The sequence below is a fragment of the Centruroides sculpturatus genome, unplaced genomic scaffold (assembly GCF_000671375.1).
Source record: "Centruroides sculpturatus isolate CEXI.00-Female unplaced genomic scaffold, Cexi_2.0 scaffold303, whole genome shotgun sequence".
In the NCBI taxonomy this organism is placed as follows: Eukaryota; Metazoa; Arthropoda; class Arachnida; order Scorpiones; family Buthidae; genus Centruroides; species Centruroides sculpturatus.
The window spans coordinates 700,066-722,931 of NW_019384613.1; the positions used below are offsets into that span (position 1 = coordinate 700,066).

A 22,866-nucleotide genomic window follows, 5' to 3' on the forward strand; every position below is an offset into this window, starting at 1 on the left:
TTGTTTTTATATTTTTCAATATATTTATTTTGTTTGTACAAAATAAAAAAATAATTTTTAACGATACAATAGTCTTCGTTAGGCTTAACATCAATGAAAATTCAACGCGAAGCGACACACAATGGAGAGAAATTTCAACATGGGATAAATTAATATATTTTTTCATACATGATTCGTTATCCGAACCACCCCAGTCCCCAATTGATTCGGATAAACGACGCTCTACTGTAATAATATATGCACACATTTAAATTTAAGAAAATAATATAAAAAAATTGCATTGTGATAAATAGCATTCATATTTACATAAAATATTCTATGATATTTTATATTATAAATATATAAATGTTTCATAATAGAAAAGTATCTCTTAATAAAAAAAAATATGAATAAATAAAGTAATCATTTCACTTATTCTTCAGATTTGAATACAACCAGCATGGAGTTGTGGTTAATAAATTAATTAAGAACTTATTAATTCTAAGACATGAAATCATCTCTATTCTGAGTTATTAATTAAAATATATTGATATATTGAAAATTTTCATCTGAAGAAAGCTAACATAAATGTTTCACTATAAAGTTTGCCTTATTCATTAATATATTAATATTAATTATTGTTGTTATACCATAATAATAATAAAATTTATATAAAGCAACAATAAAAAAAATGAAATTCAATCCACTCTGAACCAAAATAATTTCACAGATAAAATATTCTAGATGAAAAATTTATTATAATTAATTAATTAGAAGTAAACTTACCAATATTTATGAACTTTTAATCCAACAATAAAAATAACAACTATGAGCAGAACTAACATTCCAAGGATTATGAAGATAAAATGTAAAAAGGGTAATCCAAATAGGAACTTTTCAAATTTCTCATCACTTTGATAACTAACTTTAATTTATATAAAATAATATTCAAATTAATTTTTTAAATATCATGTACATTTAGATCATATAAAAAATTTAAAACTTGGTAATTATTTGCATAATATAAAATAAAATTTTTACCAATAACATGCTGTTTTGCTTCAGAGATAGATGACTGCATCTTCTAATAGTATAAAAAAAAATTTATTGTTTAAAAAGAATTACTTGAATTAAATAAACATAAAAATAAACTCACAGCACTAATTATTCTAATTCGAATATTATACAACACTCCTGGAGATAAACGAACATTTTTATATTTTCCATACATCTTTTGATCTCCTACTACAAAATAGTGATAATCTTCTTTTGGAAGATCCTTAGCATTTAATTCAGCAGTAATGTAATATGGTATTTTAGCAAGTGTGGCACTGTAATAGTCTAATAAGTGTTGTTTATTGATTCCTTCCTTATTTCTACCATCTTCCACAATTATTTGATATTTTCTGGAAATTATAATATTTGGCCATCTATTGGTAACTAATTACATAAATGAAATATTCAAAATGAAAATACTCAAAATTACATAAATAATTCTGAAAATGTGACAGCTAAATATAGATAAATTGATAATTAAACAAGCATTCAAGTTTCTTGGAAGCTAAAATATATGTACAGAAACTATTCCAAACTAAGCACTGTGGTGAAACTTACACTACACTATCCGGAACCTGTAACCTGTGCGTAATGCATATATACTATATATCGCTGTTGACAAACATTTTCAAGCGATCTCTTTGCTCTTCTTCAGGCCGACTGGAATTCCCTGAATGGAGTGTATTCTATTTGTTGGGATCGGGTGTCAATTCTGACAGGGTGGGTCTTTTCTGACATGTACAGTTGCACAATGGGGGAGGTGTACGGCACCGTTACAGGTTCTTGATAGTGTAGTGTAAAATATATGTTTTATTAAATAAAAATTTAATTAAATTTCTTTTTTATTTAATTAAATAAAATAAATTAAATGAAGGATTAAAGCTAACCTTTCATTTAATTAAAAAAAAAGAGATATTTTCTAGCTTTTTGAAAAGTTGAGTGTTTGTTTTACTAATCAATAAATTACAAACTAGTTTTATTTGAATAATAGCCACAGCTACTATTTTAAACTGCATATTTTCTCTGCAGTTACTATTCAAGGATAGTTATTTTCTTTGCACATAACACATTTCATGTCCATTACTAATAAAGTATTTTAAAATATTTATTTATGAAAGTTTAATTTTTAAAACAAATTATACTTGAAATGGCAACTGATATTTTTCTTTATAATGAATGTTAGCTTTTATACATCAGTAAGAAAATAATTAATAAATATACCTATTGTATATTTCACATATTATCAGCCTAGTTCACAAACCTCATATTTCCAAATTTCCATGTTTGCAATTATTGTACCAGCACAATCAAAATGGTAAGATACATCTTCTGTATGGTTACAGTCTTATGTTTTTGGTGCAATTTCTTTTTAGAAAGGTAAAAATTTATTACCACAAATGCATTATTTCTCTCAAAAACCAGTTTTGATGTCTCCTGTAAAGTAGATATTTTGGAAATACAAAGTTTGTGAACTAGGCTAATGATATTTCATATTCTATTAAAGTTTGTTTGTTAAATAAATACAATATCTACCTAATGTAGTTTGCTGTATTTATTAATTTTACATTATTTCTGAAAAGTTTTCAGAAATTCTTAAATTGCAACTGTGGCTACTATTTGAGGATGGTTATTATTCAAATAAAACTGGTAAATATATATTAATCCTAATCTGTTAGAAATTTTAAACTTGATGATAGCAAGATAACTATCATTTTGTTTATAATGTCATTTCCTAATAATGTTTCTTTCCCAGAAATATGAGATTCTAAAACCCCAACTATTTTTATAGATTTGAAAATCCCAGTTATTAAATAAATATTCTAGGAAATCTTGAAATTTTACATTACACTTTGTTATTATAGCTATTAATCTTTGGTCATGTTTGGTATTATTATTCTTTTATGAGTAGGATTGGATTTTCTTTCATAGCAATGCCAGATCTGTCGGCTCCAGACCCTACAGAAAGGCCTACTTGAAGGGTTTAGAGAAGTAGTGCTCCCATGCATAAAACTAAATCTCAAAATTCTTAGTGATCTTAAAGAAGTTATTATATTCTTTGAATAATAAACTTCATTAAATTATAATAATAATTTAGTTTATATAAATATATATAAATAAGTAGGTTTTAAAAAATTTTTAATTACTTGAATAAATTTATTTTAATTAACAGAAATTAAAAATATACATTACATTATTCTTGAGTGTCCAGATGAAAATTTAATTATAATAGAATCACTTAGTGTTCTGTTATCCACTATTTCTACAACTGAAGATTCTAAATTTAAAATAAATAAAACACATTACTTTAAATCTGAAATACAAAATAATCAATTGAATCAGTAATTGGAAGAAGGGAATAAGACCAACAAGCAAGTTTTTGAGAAAATCAAAAAAAGTGGGAAAAAAAAGATGTCTGGCTCCTAGAAACTATTCCCAATTATAATGAAAATATAACTATTATTAGAAGGCATTAATACCATTATGTATCCTAGATATTGGGTAAATTAGATAATACAGTAAAGCATTGATTATCCTAATACCGATCAACTGAAACACCGGTTAACCAAAAGTGTTTCGGTCTGCAAATTCAAATTTCTGCTAGTGCTGTGGCACTGCAGCACCTAGCCTGCTCCCCTCCCTGCCAACCTAAACTGTAGGCCTACTTTAATGTACTACTTTATATAAGATATGTATTTGCAAGATGTGTGATACAAAATATATACAGTACCGTTTTGTGTTTAATATATATTTTCGTAAATAATCAGTTATCCGAAGTACACGAGTCCCGAATTGTTTTGGATAATCAATGCTCTACCGTAGCTGCTTTAGTCTGTCTCAAAAGTGCTTGGATTTAGTCTCTTATTCCAACCATTGCATTTAAAACCAAATAAACTCAACAATATTCTTAGAGTTTTAAATTTAAGAGAAAAAAAAATATTAAACTTTTGAAAGATAAAAAGCTTTATTGATTTATACAAATATTAGTAAATTTCTTTCATTATTTTCTTCTTTTCTTTTCTCCATTAATCTGTCTTATTTTAATCTTTCAATTCTTAATGAGAGTCATTTTCAGATTCATCTTCAACATTTCTAGATTTCACATATCTGTGATTCCCAAGTTTTCTTCTCATATCTACAGGGAACTTTCCTTGAATCAGTAAAGAAGTCAGTCTACATGTACTGTAGCTTACTTGAAACAGCATACGAGCTACAGAAAGCCATTCTAAATACCAATAAGTCTTGTGACCCTTGAAGTACATGATATTTTAAAGTTGCAGCTCTTGTGTTATCAGTATCTGCCTTTTTTGCATGTCTTTTATGATTAGTTGAGCTTCTATAAAACCAAATAAAGATGCTTCTTGTTTGTTTTTCATCTGCCTGTTGTAAAATCTACTTACTATATCTATTTTGTCATCCTCTGAAGTTTTAGAAACATGTTTTTTGACAACCACAGTCTGTACCTGTTTTTTTTAGCTGGCACATTTTTTCCCTTTGTTGAAACATACACTTGTCCTGAACAATGTGCCATCTTAATTTGTTCTTTCTGATATGAATCAGTATTTCAGACACCATTTCTCTTCCTTTTTTTAGATAATTCCTTAAGTTCACAAACAGGGAAATCAGCACTCATACTTCAAGGAAGAGATTATTAACATTTAAGAGTAAAAATTAAGTATCAGCATATTTAAAATAAAAATTAATCATGAAGATTTTCCTTAAACCTCATCAACATGTAGATTTTTGTAGAAATGGTGGTAATTGTTTTATTGTCATTTTAAAAGTTTCATTTGCTGGTATGCTGCTGTAATTAATTGGAACACAAAAATAAGTCTAAGACTAATAAATTTTTTCCACTCAGCATAAACTTTGGCATGCTTTTTTAAAATTGATAATGGATGATCTTTTTTTCTAACCAAATTATAGATATTGTGATGGAGAATATTTCTGTAGTAAAAAGTAAGTATCATTAAAAGTGAACTTATTTCCTTCTTCAAATCACCAATTCAATTCTTTAAAAATTAAGGAAATATTTTGTTTTTGGTTTATTTTATGAGTTTAAAATCTGTTATTTTTAGAATAAATTTTTACTAAAAGTTGTCCTTTTTCTGATTTTAAAATCTATGATTAATTCATTATCTTATTCATATTTTAAAGGATAATTATGTATTCCTGTATGACAAAACATCCAGAAAATAAAAAATAATTTTGATTGTGACAGCTATCTCCCTGAGCTATTTGGAAATGTAATACATAAATATATATTTGATAAACATTTCAGAGCAATTAAAGTTACTTGAATTTGTTAACTTCAATGCAATATTAAAATTTTAATAATTTATTAATTATTTATGGATTAATTACATATAAATCAAGCCCAACATTTAGAGATGTACACTTCTTCCCCCCTTCGTAGAAGTCAAGTTACAAAGTTTAATTATACAACCCTCTCTCTCATGTCATCCCTCTTTTAACATGTGGACAGCAATCACCTATTCCTAGTAACATTACAGTTTTAAATGTTTGTTTTAACATGAAAGGTCAGTTAGTCTGACTATGTCCATTAAACACATTTGAAAACATTTGCTTTCTTGTACTTTCTTCTTGATGAATATTGGTTATACGTGCAGTGTTTATTAATGTATTCCTAGTTTTGAGTAGTTGAATTTATTTTACATTTATGGAATTTGTTTTAATTTCTTTAAATATAAAATAGTAAATTAAAGGTAATAATGGAAATACAAATGTTAAGCTTGTTTTACTGTAGTTTGAACCATATATATTTAATTCTGAAATTATAACTCCATGCAATAGCTTTTGAAATTAAAAATAAATATCTACATTTATGTTATTAAACTTTTGAATTGACTATATTTACTTTTAAACAGAATAAATCAGTTTTTGTATAGTATATCTTAATACCTGCAGTTGCTGTCCAGAAACTAACACTGATAGGTTTTCCAAAACCAATTCTTGTTAAAGCTCTCACTGTTATATTATATTCTGTACTTGGCTGTAAATTTTCAAAAGTCACTTGAAATGTTGAACTATTTAAGATCTTTGTTATTGAATCCATTTTCTGTAAACTGAATCCCATGAAAGATGGTTGACAAGATACCTAGAAAACAATTTTATAATTTTCATATATACAGTATTAGAAAATTTTAGAGTAATTCTGTATTAATCCTTATTCCATATAAAAATTATTTTTTGAATCTCTATACAATAGTCAGATAAATTGAAAGAAATCATCTAAACAAAAAAATGTTTGATTCATTAATTGTGAATATATGCAATAAAAATACATTTATATAAAGAATAATTATTGGAATTTCTAAAAAATTTATGATGACATTTTAGAACTAAGATAATTTTTATTCATTTATTAAATAAATAATTAATCACTCAAAAAAACCTTTGAATATCCAGCAAAAATTATTTAATAACAAACGTTTTTGACCTTACTATTCGGTCTTCATCAGATTTTACAAATGCTGAGATTCTAAAAACCATTAAAAATTATTTAAAACATTCATTATTAAATAATTTTTGCTGGATATTCAAAGGTTTTTTTGAGTGATTGATATTTCTCCAGTATCCATAAAGAAGGTTTTTAACCTTTTCGCAAAATAGATAATTTTCAATAGTTTATTATATTATGTATTTTCAGTTATTAATCTTTTCAATGATAGTTCATAAGATCATAAATAACAAAGTAAAAGTCATTCAATGTTATCAATTGTGATTATAAAAATAATTTATATGGAAATAATTTTATATATAGAAAATTAATTTTTAAATATTGTAGTGTTTTTTTATGATATACAGGGTAAAAAAGAAAGTCTCTTTACCCCTGCTACAGAATATAGAATGTACCCAAAGAATATACATTGAGAACATCATGTAACATACATAACTCTGTAACTGTCTGAGGTAGGTCAATAAAATCTTTCAGCAATCAATTCTTTGTGGAATTCTGACCCTAAATGATGTGTCACATAAACCCATTCCCATTTACAGTTTTGGAGTTGCATTCAAGATGGCAGCTGTGCATGTAATACACATTAATCTGTTTCCCCCTTGGTCTAATGTGTTCCTGACAGGAACAAATTAACTTTGAGTACATTCTATATTCTGTAGCAGGGGTGTTAAGTGACTTTCTTTCCCACCCTGTAAATAAATAGTAAATAAAATATTTTAATCTTGTAAATTTTATATATTATAAAAAAAAACAAAATAAGTAAGTTCCTTTCAAATTTTAAAAATTTAATATTTAACTGTTTTCTAACTGAATAACTCAGTAAAAATTTTTTATACTAAAAACATACCAAAAAAATGTAGACAGGAAAAAATCATCAAATCAAGCACCAAAAATGCATTACCTCTATTTGATTAATAATTATTAAAAATGTCATAAAATGTGGATTTTTAAACCTGCTTCATAATATGGATAATAATCTTGCTGTTAATTATTATTTTCTCACAACACTAATGCCCACATTACTAAATGCAAAATAAATAAGAAAGAAATGAAACTGCTTGATCATATGTGAGATACTTCATGCAGCTACTGAAAATACTTATTTAATATCAGCATCTAAGTAAAGCAGACATAATATTGTGGCCGCCAGCGCCAGAGATCCTGAACACTGTCAGGCAACACTTGCCAAGATCACGAACTCTGTCTGGCAACACTTGCCAACAAGAGTGGCTGGCAACGTTAAAAAAGAAAAGGCGCGAAAGTTCGTTGGATTTTGCCTGGGTGTTGCCCGAGGATGTCTGTGACAGTTCTAACCTTTTCTAATAAAGTTCTTTTTTGTTACTGCTCGTGTTGCCTGCTTAATGTTAGACAAAGTTTAATTATACAACCCTCTCTCTCATGTCATCCCTCTTTTAACATGTGGACAGCAATCACCTATTCCTAGTAACATTACAGTTTTAAATGTTTGTTTTAACATGAAAGGTCAGTTAGTCTGACTATGTCCATTAAACACATTTGAAAACATTTGCTTTCTTGTACTTTCTTCTTGATGAATATTGGTTATACGTGCAGTGTTTATTAATGTATTCCTAGTTTTGAGTAGTTGAATTTATTTTACATTTATGGAATTTGTTTTAATTTCTTTAAATATAAAATAGTAAATTAAAGGTAATAATGGAAATACAAATGTTAAGCTTGTTTTACTGTAGTTTGAACCATATATATTTAATTCTGAAATTATAACTCCATGCAATAGCTTTTGAAATTAAAAATAAATATCTACATTTATGTTATTAAACTTTTGAATTGACTATATTTACTTTTAAACAGAATAAATCAGTTTTTGTATAGTATATCTTAATACCTGCAGTTGCTGTCCAGAAACTAACACTGATAGGTTTTCCAAAACCAATTCTTGTTAAAGCTCTCACTGTTATATTATATTCTGTACTTGGCTGTAAATTTTCAAAAGTCACTTGAAATGTTGAACTATTTAAGATCTTTGTTATTGAATCCATTTTCTGTAAACTGAATCCCATGAAAGATGGTTGACAAGATACCTAGAAAACAATTTTATAATTTTCATATATACAGTATTAGAAAATTTTAGAGTAATTCTGTATTAATCCTTATTCCATATAAAAATTATTTTTTGAATCTCTATACAATAGTCAGATAAATTGAAAGAAATCATCTAAACAAAAAAATGTTTGATTCATTAATTGTGAATATATGCAATAAAAATACATTTATATAAAGAATAATTATTGGAATTTCTAAAAAATTTATGATGACATTTTAGAACTAAGATAATTTTTATTCATTTATTAAATAAATAATTAATCACTCAAAAAAACCTTTGAATATCCAGCAAAAATTATTTAATAACAAACGTTTTTGACCTTACTATTCGGTCTTCATCAGATTTTACAAATGCTGAGATTCTAAAAACCATTAAAAATTATTTAAAACATTCATTATTAAATAATTTTTGCTGGATATTCAAAGGTTTTTTTGAGTGATTGATATTTCTCCAGTATCCATAAAGAAGGTTTTTAACCTTTTCGCAAAATAGATAATTTTCAATAGTTTATTATATTATGTATTTTCAGTTATTAATCTTTTCAATGATAGTTCATAAGATCATAAATAACAAAGTAAAAGTCATTCAATGTTATCAATTGTGATTATAAAAATAATTTATATGGAAATAATTTTATATATAGAAAATTAATTTTTAAATATTGTAGTGTTTTTTTATGATATACAGGGTAAAAAAGAAAGTCTCTTTACCCCTGCTACAGAATATAGAATGTACCCAAAGAATATACATTGAGAACATCATGTAACATACATAACTCTGTAACTGTCTGAGGTAGGTCAATAAAATCTTTCAGCAATCAATTCTTTGTGGAATTCTGACCCTAAATGATGTGTCACATAAACCCATTCCCATTTACAGTTTTGGAGTTGCATTCAAGATGGCAGCTGTGCATGTAATACACATTAATCTGTTTCCCCCTTGGTCTAATGTGTTCCTGACAGGAACAAATTAACTTTGAGTACATTCTATATTCTGTAGCAGGAGTGTTAAGTGACTTTCTTTCCCACCCTGTAAATAAATAGTAAATAAAATATTTTAATCTTGTAAATTTTATATATTATAAAAAAAAACAAAATAAGTAAGTTCCTTTCAAATTTTAAAAATTTAATATTTAACTGTTTTCTAACTGAATAACTCAGTAAAAATTTTTTATACTAAAAANACTATGTTTCTGATGATTTTACATTTCCAGCTCCGTTATATATAACAGGGGAAAAGTATAGTGATTGATCAAAAAATGACCCCACCCAGATTTTTACATTTTTATATTAAAACTTTCTATAATGTTTCTAAACATTATCCGCTTCTTGTCCACTTTTTAAAAAAATTTTTAATTAAGCATAAAAAATACTTAAAACTGAAAAAAAGGAAAGAAATGCGTTAATTTTGGTTAAAAAGCTACATCATTTAGTTTCCTTTGTCTCGCCTTTCTGTGAAATTTAACACCGATGAGTCATTGTTTACATATCTGGATGACCATGAGAACAGCTGGTGTCGTATTTCCCGGGACATTCTCATAGACGCCTCGGGAGGAGAAGGGTTTAAAGTAGGGTGACTAGAAATTAAACCTATATTTTTAAATATTTTTTAAAAATTATAATTTTTATTGCGATTTCCGACCCCCCCTAATTAATTAAACATATATATAATGAAATCTATTAATTAAAAAAATTTAAAAACTATCGGAGGTCGTTTTTGACATCAGAAAGCAGCTTTAAATAACTTTACCGAAAGAAAATCGGTGCACTACAACTTTATAACGATTAATTAATTTTGATAAAAAAGCTCCCATTAAAAAAACATTAAAAAGCAATTAAGCCTTAATCGAGCCTTATCAAAGGCTCATTAAAATCGCGATAAAATTTTCTCGCGCGGGCAAAAAATTTTGAAAAAATTTGGGCACCTAAAAAACATTCCAAAAATAAAAAAAAAAATTTGGGGGCCCAAACGCCCGGGTTTTTTTAACGCTATAAACGTTGCTCGAGTCAGACTCGAGCGTGGGTAGGAAGGTGATTATCTCTTAAACTCTACTAACAACAGTTAAAATATAAATATTCTTAATATTATCATAACTGCTACTGTTTTATAATTTATTATACATTTAAATTTATATAATAATTATGATTATTGTATAGAGAGACATCTTTAATCATATAAAGCTTTAATATAAAACTGAGCATTCAGTATAAACAATATACTGTATATCTTGGCAGATAAGACGACCTTCAGATAAAACAAGGTATAAATTTTCATTGAAGTTTTATAGATTTAGCATATATCTGTCCTATAAGACAACCCCCAAACTATCAACAGCCTATGAATTTAGTTTAGATCAGTGATCATCATCTGAATAATAATACTGTATAGCGCAGGCATGGCCAACATACGGCCCGCCTAATGAATTTATATGGCCCACGATCAAAGTTTCAATATAGGTAATGAAGTCCGAATAGCTCGATGAAAAATTCTAACGCCTAAAAAAAAAAAGAAAAGGTCAACAACTCACCGCACATTTAGAGTTAACCCTCCATTACAAATCTCGTAAGTACAGTGTAGAATGTTGATAAAGCATGATAATGTGAAAAATGTATCTGTAATCTCTATGTACAATTCAGTCTCTACAGGGTGACACCACAATGAGATCTCGCACCACCTCAAACCAGAGGCTGCCCTAGGAAGATTTCTTCCTAGGGCAACCTCTGGTTTAGCCTGTGGATAAAGTTTTCCTTCCAATTCGGCCCAGGGGCAAAAACTGTTGGCCACCCCTGGTATAGCGTATATGGAATTATGTCCTATTCGTAATTTTACAAATGAACAAATTTTATTTTCTTGCATCTGGTAGCATTGCCTTGTGATTGTTGCAAACATTGGCACTGATTTGGCATTTGGGTAATGACCTTGACTATTCACAAAAACATCATATGGGCTATTCTATTTTGTGCACATACCCTACTCTCTTCTAGTAAATAATTACGGTTTGTCTGTCTTTTTATAATGGTTTTAATTTATATAAATTTCAATCTAATTTTTTTTGTATCTGTCCTATAAGACGACCCTGGATTTTGGGGGCCTTTTTTTATGATTCAACTATTGTCTTATCTATTGTCTTATCTTATGGTATATTGATATCAAATGCATATTAAAAAAATTCTCTCTCTTTAATTTAATCATTGCAAACTGTAATAGCATAAATTCTTTTATTAATAATATCATAGAGCTGTCTTGATATTGAATTATCATGAACAATTGGATTTTCTAATATTTTAACATACAGAATTAAATAGAAAATCCTCTGAAAATTGACAGTTCTGTAAACATAAAATATGAAAAGCCTAAGTCCTTCCAATAACAATGTTTTAATGAAATAAGAATGTTTTTGACAACCTCCTGAGATCTGCATCAGGTTCAAAGATACGAGTTCTGTAATGGAATGTATGAAATGGAACATCTGCAGGATTCAAAATTACATTGTTAAAATTTGAAAAGATTATAAACATTTAGCAGAGTTTAAATTTATCTATTTAAATTCAAATTTTACAGAATGTTTTATAAATCTCTCAAGACACACACTCAAGGAAGGTTAGACATAGCTGGAGATGTTGATGTTACTAGTGAGGTCAACAAAGAACCTCACTAGTACAGGAAATGCTTGTTTGCACTTCTTGTTATTAAATAAAAAGGCACTTATGTGTAAGCCATGCATACCGTCCACACCATGTATATGTTGTAGCAACACCATGTTTAGATACAGGGTTTCATAGAGTTTGCAGTAACTCCTGTAGCATGTGGTGGCTGCGGCATTGGTCAAAACACAAAAAAAGCATGGATGAATGAATAGTCAGCGTAGAGGTATTTAGTGAAATAACAGGGTTGTGGAGTCGCGTAAAAATCTACCGACTCCAACTCCGACTCTTCTTAACCACCCGACTCCGATCAGGGGCGGACTAGTTACCGAAAGAAGCACGGAAATTCTGAGGTCATTACGTGACCTCAGAATAAAAGATTCAATAAACAAAGTTCTAATAAAGATAGAACATAGAAACTTTTTATTTCAAAGCTAAAAGACTCCTCTGAGTAATATATAACTATGTATTCGATAATTTTTACTTTTCCGGCTGTTATACATAACAGAGAATATATAACAAAGTGTAGAGCTCGGTCAAAAAATGACCTCTCCTAAATTTTTACATTTCTGGACTCAGAACACCTTGAAATTTCGAGTTAATTAAGCAAAAGATTCGAGGTTTTTTCTATATGTGTGGATGTTAGACTGGGGGGGGCATGATTTTGTTCACCCCGTTTGAAGCCTAATAATTTCTGTGGTCAAAGTGGTCAGAATCGGAGCTGGATGGTTTAACACAAGAGTTAGTTATTAAGCATCAAAGTGGTTGAACTAAATCTCCATACACATTCTAACATCTTAAGCGAGAACATCTTAACAGGTTTTACTGTACTATTATAAAATGGCTAAAAAGCTTACTTTGAGGGTAGAGACGAGTTTTATTTTATTTTTTTAAAATTTGAATGCTAATAACGAGTAAAATATTCATTAAGAGATATGACACATGACCACTTTTATGTCTTCACCCTGTCGACGTTTCATTAAGAACCAAAATTTAATAGTATTAATGCCCCTTTATACGCAAGCTACAGTGCCACATTTTGTTTCTTAAACTTTACTCATTCTGAGATATTGTTTAATATCTCAGAACAGAAAATAAAGAAATTAAACAAATTAGATGCCAATACACACACGCACGCGAATTTTTCCCCTTTTATTGATTTTTTTGAGGGGTTCAGGAGGTCTCCAAACATGTAGATTTGCAAAAAACTTCAAGGGTCAAATTTGACATGATTTCAATACTTTTCTGTTTTATATACATAACAAGTTGGTAAGTAAAAAGGAGTCGGAGTCGGTGGATTTTTTGATGACTCCGACTCCGGCTAAAATACCAAAACTCCACGACTCCGATTCTGACTCCACAGCCCTGAAAATAACAAAGGTTTATATATGACTCTAACCACACTTAATACAGACTATACATATACAACACAAATTCCGGTCCCATTGAAAGTTTTGTTTACATTCACACCTTATCCTATCCTTCCTCCTCTGCGCGAGGCTCCTTCAATACCAAACAAGAATACAAATTAATAGTGTGAAAAAACAAAAGCAAATTGAAACATAAAAATACGTGGTATGATCCAAAAGTTCAGGGACTGCAGTAATGTATGACAACGAAAGCATGCATTTAAAGTTACAGCATATGAAATGGATTTTATCAAACCACCCTTACGTGTTCAGGTTGATTTCACCCATGTCACATGATTAAACCGCAAGTGCTGTTGTTTTTTTCGGAGATAGTTACCTTTGTTTTGCGACATAATAAAAATGGTGTTTCACGAACAGCGCTGCAACATTAAGTTTTGTCAGCTTTTAGGTAAAACACCTATGGAGACTTTAAAATTGCTAAGAAAGGTGTATGGTGATTCTACCATGGTGAATTCAAAGGTGTACAAATGACATCGGCATTTTAAAGACGGCCGAGAATCCATCGCAGATGATGAACGCTCTGGCCGACTTTCGACTTCACAGAACAAGGAAAATGTTGAGTCGGTCTCTCAATTATCTAGACATTTTACGTCATTTGAGGGAATCCATTCGTCGTAAACGGCCGCAGATCTGGCGAAATGGAGACTGGTACCTTCTGCATGACAACACACCTGGCACATCAGTCCCAAATGGTCACACAGTTTCTCGCCAAATCTCAAATTAATGTGCTTCCACACCCCGCCTATTTACCGGACTTAGCCCCGTGTAATTTTTATTTGTTTCCATCAATGAAAAATCATTTGCAGGGACGCCGTTTTGTGTCATCAGATGAGGTGTGAGCAGCATCGCAGGAGGCCTTACGGGAGGTTTCAAAAAATGGCTTCCAGCAGTGCTTCCAGAAGTTATATGAGCGCTGGCAAAAGTGTATCATTGCCCAAGGTGATTACTTTGAAGGTGGTTGTGCATCAGCAATATAAACTTTTTAAGGTAGGGAATTTTAAGCCAAGTCCCCGAACTTTTGGATCGTACTACGTATATGAATGAATAAAAATCAAAGGGTCCAATGACTTTTCAGCTAGTCCTTTATTCCTTTTTGTCCTCTTTTTCTTTCTTCATTCATATTCCACTTGGATGGAGATGGCTTCTCAAACGGTGTTGTTCTTTTCTGTTTTCTAGTATGGTTGTCCTTCCTGACCTCTACTTCCTTTCAGATTGACTGTTGATCTCACTCATTTGGTTACTATGACTTTTGTTGCCCCAATGAGCTCTGCTGTGTCATCCAATTACCAGGAAAAAAAAAGCTGAAAAAGTCCCTCTCATGTAGATTCACACCATATTTGTATCCCGCCAGAAGAAACCACGCTGTCCCATGTGACCAACTCTTTGGCCAATCCCCATACTTTATACCCTATTAGCTGGAACTGGTGGTATGACGGAAGGAAATGGAAGAGGATGTGTATAATAATGGGAGATGATACCACACAAATGAAATAATAAACAAAAAATATAATGACAATACAAAATAGCTGTGAAGTGCTATAAGTTAGTCCCCTGATTGAACATTCTGATTTCTAATATCTCTCATGACTTGATTTTTCAGTTGTTTCTAAGTGAAATTAGATCATTTTGACTGCAAGAAGAGTTCAACATTGATAATTAATTTGATGCTGAATTTGAATCCAATTGAAGATGATCTTGGAACCCCAATGTGTTGAAATCCAATAGTATATACCTCTTCCTTACTGTTATTTCAAAATCCAAAACTATTTGTAATTTTCAAAGGTAAACAAATTAATAAAAATTTATTTTATATTACTATTAAAAGAGGGGTTAAAGTGAGCACTTGCACAATGTTCTAGCCCTCACAAATATGCAATGTAAGTCTGCTACTGCCACTGAATACCAAAACTTCACTATTATTGAAAGTTTTGAATATAAAAGTTTAATAAATTATAAAAGTTAGTAACAAGATGTTTAGTCTAGCTTTTATAGTTTAATAAACATTATAATTACTTGTTACTAACTTTTATAATTTATTAAACACTATAATTGCTTTTATTAAAACAATACAGCACAAACCTGAACAGAATAATTTGTAAATGGTTCTAAATTTTCAAATATATATTGACCACCTTCATTTCCATTGTTGTTCACTGAAAAACTTTTTGTATCCAATTCATTATCAGTTGGCCAAATATGAAGTCGATATTTCACTATGACACCATTAGGTGGATAAGGAGCATTCCATTTTATGATCAGTTTATCTTCTGAAACCAATTCTATTNTTCCTTGTTTAATTTTAATATATATATATTTACTTTAAATTGAGCTTCTTTATTTAATTTTATTTTATTCAGTCCGACCCTCACAATATAATTAAATTTATTCAGTTTGTTTGTCAAATATCTGATAGGATAATACAATAAACGAAAAATGATAAACTCCGTTCCTAGCATTGTAAGTTTTGAGAAAAACTGCAATTTGAATTTTATAATAATATGGCTGATACCTTGAAAACAGTTGTGTTTAAGAAAGTGTGACCTGTTATAGATAGGTATTCATTATGCTGCATGATTTTCATATAGTGGTCAAAAAGTATCCTTGTAATTTAAAAAACACCTATTATATTATATATTTCTTGATTTTCAAGGCCATTAATATTGTCCCCCAGTCAGCTCTATAGACTTGGTTACTAGCCTGATCTTACAATCTTTAATTTAAGAATATCTATTGAACCCAACCAGTGAATCATTATTGTACGTGTAATTTGAAGCTTCATAAGTCAATAAGTCAGAAAGTTTCACAGGCAGGATAGTGTATTAGGGGAATTCCTGTTCTTAGATTTTGTTGTTAGAGGCAAAGATAGAAGGGGTCATTTTTCATTTGTCGAATGGGACTAAACTCAGGGAAGGTTTTACTCGTTAGCATTTCCAATTTTTTATGAAACTCGACTCTACCCTCGAAAGTAAGTTTTTTGTTAATTATAATATTTATATATATAACTTAAGATCAGAGTTAATACAAGTAATATTTCTGTGGAAATCTGCAGTGAGCCCTTTCTTGGATCACCCTATTTGCAAAGTCAGACCCACAGGGTCCACCCACTCTGTCAGTGGACGGGATGTTGAAAATTTTTGTCTTAAGAAAATTGGAAGATCTTCCCTAAATTCCTGACCAGCCAAAATTGTTGCATTTGGCTCTCAATCTGAGTTTCTTATAATTTCATCTGACTATGGACTCCCAATAAAGCATCCAGCATATATTTTGTGAAACATCAAGACCAGTTAAACAATCAACAACAAGTTTAATAAAAATCTTAAAAAGTTGTGCCACCCAGACCCCAAGCCAGTGATTGCTTCCAGACATACTTAAATTTCAATATAACCTTCCATGGTTACTAACGGTGCTGGCTGGAGACTTCTTCTACATCCATGGCCAATAAGAATCTCCTCTATGGCACTCAGCCAGTTATCGTCTTAAAAAGGAAGCGAAATACAACCACACTAGATTAAATCAAACTTGACTACTAACTAACATCTAGGTTCAATGCAAGAGCGAGAGTTTACATTTGTCTAAGCATAATACCTCTTTCAGTTCAAGGATGGTGGTCTTCTTGGATTGTAGTGGCAACGGCAGAGTAATGGGAGTTTGTGGAGACGTTTATTGGTTGACTTTCGAGAGAGCGAGCCCCGATACTGGGGTGCTAGCCCCTTATATCTTGTGGCCCCTTCCAATCAGTGGCCACTTTTTAACAATATGACAGGATATTCACCATGACTCAAGTTGACAGATGTTTGTCAAAATGGGCAATAAGATCTCGCCCTGAAAAGTCAATAGTGAAGAAAAGAAAACTTGATTTCCCTTTTACTCAACTTTTGTCCACCAATGTACAAAAATGTGCCATTTTTAACACAAAAATAATATTTCAGTTTTTGAATTATCTAATAAAATTTATTCCCTATCTCCAAAATCACACATTTCTGTCAGATTATAGAATGTTAATATGTAAATAAGTAACTGAAAAGCTTATTATTTACTATGTAGATAATAATTATAAACTGTTCATATATCTGTACATAGTGTTACATAATCTATATTATGTGTTACTGTATCATTTTTTTAATGGTACTTTATAATTAATGTGAAGCTAAATGATGCTGGATATATTAATAGCACGATATAATCCAGAAAGTTTTTGGCTTTAACCTAATATGGGTTTCGGTATGCTTATATTTGTATAATTAATGTAAGCTGTTAATCAAATTAATATAACAACATTTTAAAATAAGTAAACATTTAATATTGTAAAACTTTGTATTACCATCTTCAGCTGTTCTAGCATAAATTTCTTCAGAAAATGGTCCACCACCTACTTTCGTAAGAGCTCTTACTGTAAATACATATTCTTCATAAGGAAGAAGTCCAAGAATAGTTACTTTAGTATCTGTAAAGTTTTAAATTTATTTCATATGAAATGTTAGACATAAATTCCAGTTATCCAAAGAAAAATAAAAAGCCTAATCTTTACATTCCTTTTTATTTAATCAGATCAAACACAAAATTAATGCAGGATCTCGCCTTGATGCAGTGAAAAATAAATCAAAATAAATCATAATAATTGTGTTATCTTTAAAACTGATATCTAAATATTTGGGCAATTCTTTATGTTGTTATAAATTTCCAATTTTTATCAAAACAAAAATCATTTCATAATTTTCAAAATGTTTTCTTTATTAAAATTTCTAAAAATCATATTTAATTTTTTTAAATGTCAATTACAACAGAGTTTTAATATTTGACACTATACAGGAGCGCTTTGTTTGTCATGGAGATTGGTGTGTTTTCGATTACACTTTGGTTCATTGGTAAATATTTTGCCCATTTTGTTTTTCCTGATTTTGTTTCTACAATGTTTAACTTAAAACTGACTCAATTATTACTACTAATGTCTGGTATTGATCCAAACCCAGGACTGCTTCAAAACATGCCAACCAAAAGAGGTAGACCTCCAACAAACCGAGTTATGCAATCTTCACTTAACATTAAACCAGCTGAAGGTGAAAACAACTTAATTACTGATTATACTCAACAACGAAGAGTTGAATCGACTAATTTGGTAAGTGAAAATCCTACTTTGGATCCTTCTTTGGCCAATTCAAATATGAAATTATCTGACACTACAACTTCACTTCTCTGGACGAAGATAGTTGATTTGATCACGTCTAGTAATGAAAGAATAGAAAGTCAATTTTCTCTAATTTGCAAAGAAATTTCTACTATTCATAATGAAACTAGTGACTTTACTGGTCAACTACATACAATTAGGGATAGAAATGATAAATTTGAATTCGAACTTAAAAAACTAAAAAATAAGAATGAACTTCTTCAATTTAAGATTGATGCAATGCATAATAAACTAAAGAATAATAATTTTATAATATATGATCATTCTAAAATATTTACTGATGAGAATGAAGAGGACATACTGAACTTTTTAAATCATTCACTATATATCCCATGCAAAATGAACGAAGAAATTAAATCAATCTGTAATATTCCTAATTCAAAGATTAATATCAAATGTTTAACTTTAAAATCTGATCAATTGAGAAATAAAATTATAATCACCTTCAATAAACAAAAACAAAATAATTCGTTGGGACCATGGAAAAACTTAAACATGTCTGTAGATTTGGTTGTGAATTCTCGTAAGAGAAGAAAAGCTTTATTACCTTACTATATCGATTTAAAAAAACGAAATATACAGGCTAAATTATGAGATGATTTTCTTCTAATCAAACAGAAAAAAAAGTAACTTACAGTTTCTTAATAAATCAATTGGTATATGCAGAGGATTTTTTAGAATATACGACTTAAACAACTCTGTTAATTGTCAATCTCCAATAATACTCAATAATGAAGCTAATTACAATAAAAATCCTATCTAAACATAATAAATTGGAACTGTAATGGCTTATTGAAAAAAATTAATAATATTGAATTTAGATATTTATTAAATAATACAGACATAATGGGTCTAATGGAAACCTGGTTGACTTTGCTCGATAAAGGATTAAAAAATAATTATACGGAATTTACTGTTATATCAACTGTGGCGCAAAAACCAGTTGGGCCTGGTCGTCCATATGGTGGCTTAAGTTTATTCATCAAGAAAAATATAGGTCTAATTAAGAATATAGAGAAAAACGATAATTGTATATCAGTTTTAATCCAAATTACCAATCCACACCTACAGTTCTTGCTAAACAGATTAATAGCCATTATATTAGTTTATATCCCTCCAGATCAACTTCAGATTTTAAATGCTATTTTTAAGCTCAGAACAATGGAAAATCATTACCCCATATATTATAATAATAGGAGATTTAAATGCGAGAATATCTCAAAAAATGGATATGGAATACAAGGGACCTAATCTAGCGATTCAAAATATTCGTAAATCAAAAGACAAAAAATATAACAAATTAGGACTTCAATTACTAGAATATATGGATCAACTACAACTATATATTTTGAATGGCAGAATTAAAAATGATTACATGGCAGAATTTACTTGTTTGACCAATTCTGGCTGTTCAACAATAGATTTAATAATATGTTCAGAACTAATTATTGACTTATGTAGGCGGATTCAACTATTAAACTACGAACTTTCTGATCATTTTCCCATAAAAATGTTTATTCAAATAACAAAAAATCAACTATATAAGTCTGAATCAATATCACATCAAATAATCAAATATAACTGTCAACAATATCAACTTTCGATTAGTAAAAGAATTAGATATTTACTGAATTACGTTCCAACGAAGGGAATGGAAAAATATTTTTGACTTGAACGAGTAATAAAAGAATTTATACAAACACGTAAATCAAAGTGTAATATATCATATAAATTCAAGAAGCCATGGTTTGATTTGATTTATTACAAACTTAAAATTCAGAAGAATAAAGCTCTAAAACAATTTAGAATATGTGATTCAGACGAATCGTTTAACCATTATAAACAACTAAAAACATCATATTTCAATCTACTAAAAGTAAAAAAGTCAAACTATTTCAAAAATCTACATCAACGAATGCTAGCAAACAAAAATAATCTACTTTTCTGGTCAACAATTCAAAAATTGTGGAAAACTTATACATAACGTCAACCAGATATAGACATCTCAATATGGTCTGACTACTTTAATAGATTTCCGTTTATTGAAAATCCATCAAATAATCACCAAACAACCCTAACGAATGATTTGTTTGATTCACTTCTTACATATGATGAACTGAAATACTCTATTAGAAAATTAAAACTAAAATCATCGCCAGGTCCAGATTTAATTACTAATAAATTTATCAAACTTTTACCTCCGTCAGGAAAGCAATTATTACTTGAAATATTTAACTAATTTTACGATCACTCAATTTATCTGACATCATGGAATGTCGTCAAATTACTCATAATTTACAAAAAAGGAAATAGATTAGCACCAGAGAACTATCGACCCATTGCACTCTTATCAACTATAAGAAAATGTTTCACATCCATATTGGCATTACGCTTTCAAAAATGGACTACAATCCAAAAACTAAATTTGAATTTCCAATTTGCTTTTATCAAATCTAAAAGAACTGAATCGACCATATTCTTGTTAAATTCATTAATTCAAATATATTTAAAGAAAAAAACGAAGAAAAATTTTTGCTGCATTCATCGACATTATGAAAGCTTTTGATTCTATACATGTACCTTCTTTGGTTAACAAATTAAAAATATTTGGGGCAGGTACCAAATTTGCAACTACAGTTAAGAATCTTTTTTCTTCATATAAAATCAATATTGTTTACGGTAATCAGCGATATCCTGAAATTACTATAAATCAAGGAATATTACAAGGTGAGCCATTGTCACCTTATTTGTTTAACTTTTATATTAATGATATAGATAAGTTGTTTTTAAATGATTCAGAAGGCATTTATATATATGAAAAAAAATATCATTACATACTATATGCCGACGATCTGGTTTTATTGGCCCCAACCAAAATTACATTACAACATAAGCTTAATAAAATTAACGATTATCTGAAATCTATTTTTTTATCGATCAATATTGATAAATCAAAAATAATAATTTTCAGAAACAACATTAAACTTGCAAATCAAGAAAAATCCTTTTATATAGATGATAAACCGTTAGAATTGGTCAATAATATAAAATACTTAGGTATGACTTTCAATTGGAATGGTAAATTTCAGATGCATTTGAAATACCTCAATAAAAAAATCAATCAACTAATAAATAATACTCTCTATTTGGGTGCTAGTCTAAAAATCTTGAATTTGGATCTTCATATGAGAATGTTTAATTCAATAATAATGCCAGTTATTCTATATGCCAGTCCGATTTGGGCCATTGATTTACTTTATGAATTGGAAAAATTTCATATTATATATTTACATAAACTATTTAAACCGAATGTACTGTACCAGGATATGCTATATGCTCAGAATCAAACAGATGTCAACTTTTTCCCTTCGCGAAAAGATTAATTAAATTTTATTACCATTTACTAAACTCAAAAGATGAAAACATTAAATTTTTATTTCATACTAGCTTACACGTTGCGCATTGTTGCGATCTCAGAAGAAACGAAATTCAAGCAAACTTGTTATGATAAAATTCAATTTACATTTTATCATTTTCATTGAAACTTATTATTATTCATTTTCATTGAGAAAACATTTCAGTGTCGTTTCAATTCTATTTATTTATTGGAGTGCTTGTGAATATGCGATATTTTTTGTTTTTTCGTCTGGTGCGTACACGAATAAATCAGAAGGTTTTCCGACGCGTGAGCTGGCCACATACAGTTGTCCATGCGAGAAGCATGGATTCTCCAAATTTAGCCCACATACTCACAGAGATTGTTAGAAGTGCGATATTCCTCATTTTTATATATATTTTTAAATCCTTTATAATTTTGATTATTTAATTGCTCCTTCCTCTCTTCCTTGGCATGTTGTGAAATTTCTGATAGTTGGATAATAAACCATTTTATTGTAATTTGTCTTTTTAAATTATTTTGAGTCGATATTAAAATTTGGAAAAGGGGTATCCTAGATCGGTAAAATAGGCAAATTTCCTCCTACAACTTCAGGTGGCACCATCATTACAGG

At 29.2% G+C, this 22,866-nt stretch overlaps 2 protein-coding genes across 2 annotated transcripts in view; both read right to left on the reverse strand.

The window, feature by feature from the left end:
• The window catches only part of LOC111625317 (putative tyrosine-protein kinase Wsck), a 9,025-nt gene extending 2,840 nt beyond the window's left edge, over nt 1-6,185 (reverse strand). Inside the window, exons 1-5 of the mRNA XM_023368442.1 lie at nt 5,956-6,185; nt 3,226-3,310; nt 1,136-1,385; nt 1,021-1,063; nt 766-904 (exon numbers count right to left, since the gene is read on the reverse strand). Coding sequence (XP_023224210.1) covers nt 766-904; nt 1,021-1,063; nt 1,136-1,385; nt 3,226-3,310; nt 5,956-6,130 — 692 coding nt within the window. The 5' untranslated portion in view covers nt 6,131-6,185. The remainder of the gene's footprint in view (nt 1-765; nt 905-1,020; nt 1,064-1,135; nt 1,386-3,225; nt 3,311-5,955) is intronic.
• Nucleotides 6,186-16,679: 10,494 nt separating this feature from the next.
• Nucleotides 16,680-22,866, reverse strand: part of LOC111625306 (receptor-type tyrosine-protein phosphatase mu-like) — a 20,599-nt gene continuing 14,412 nt past the window's right edge. The window contains exon 12 of the mRNA XM_023368431.1: nt 16,680-18,115. Within this exon, the coding sequence (XP_023224199.1) occupies nt 17,913-18,115 (203 nt within the window). The 3' untranslated portion in view covers nt 16,680-17,912. The remainder of the gene's footprint in view (nt 18,116-22,866) is intronic.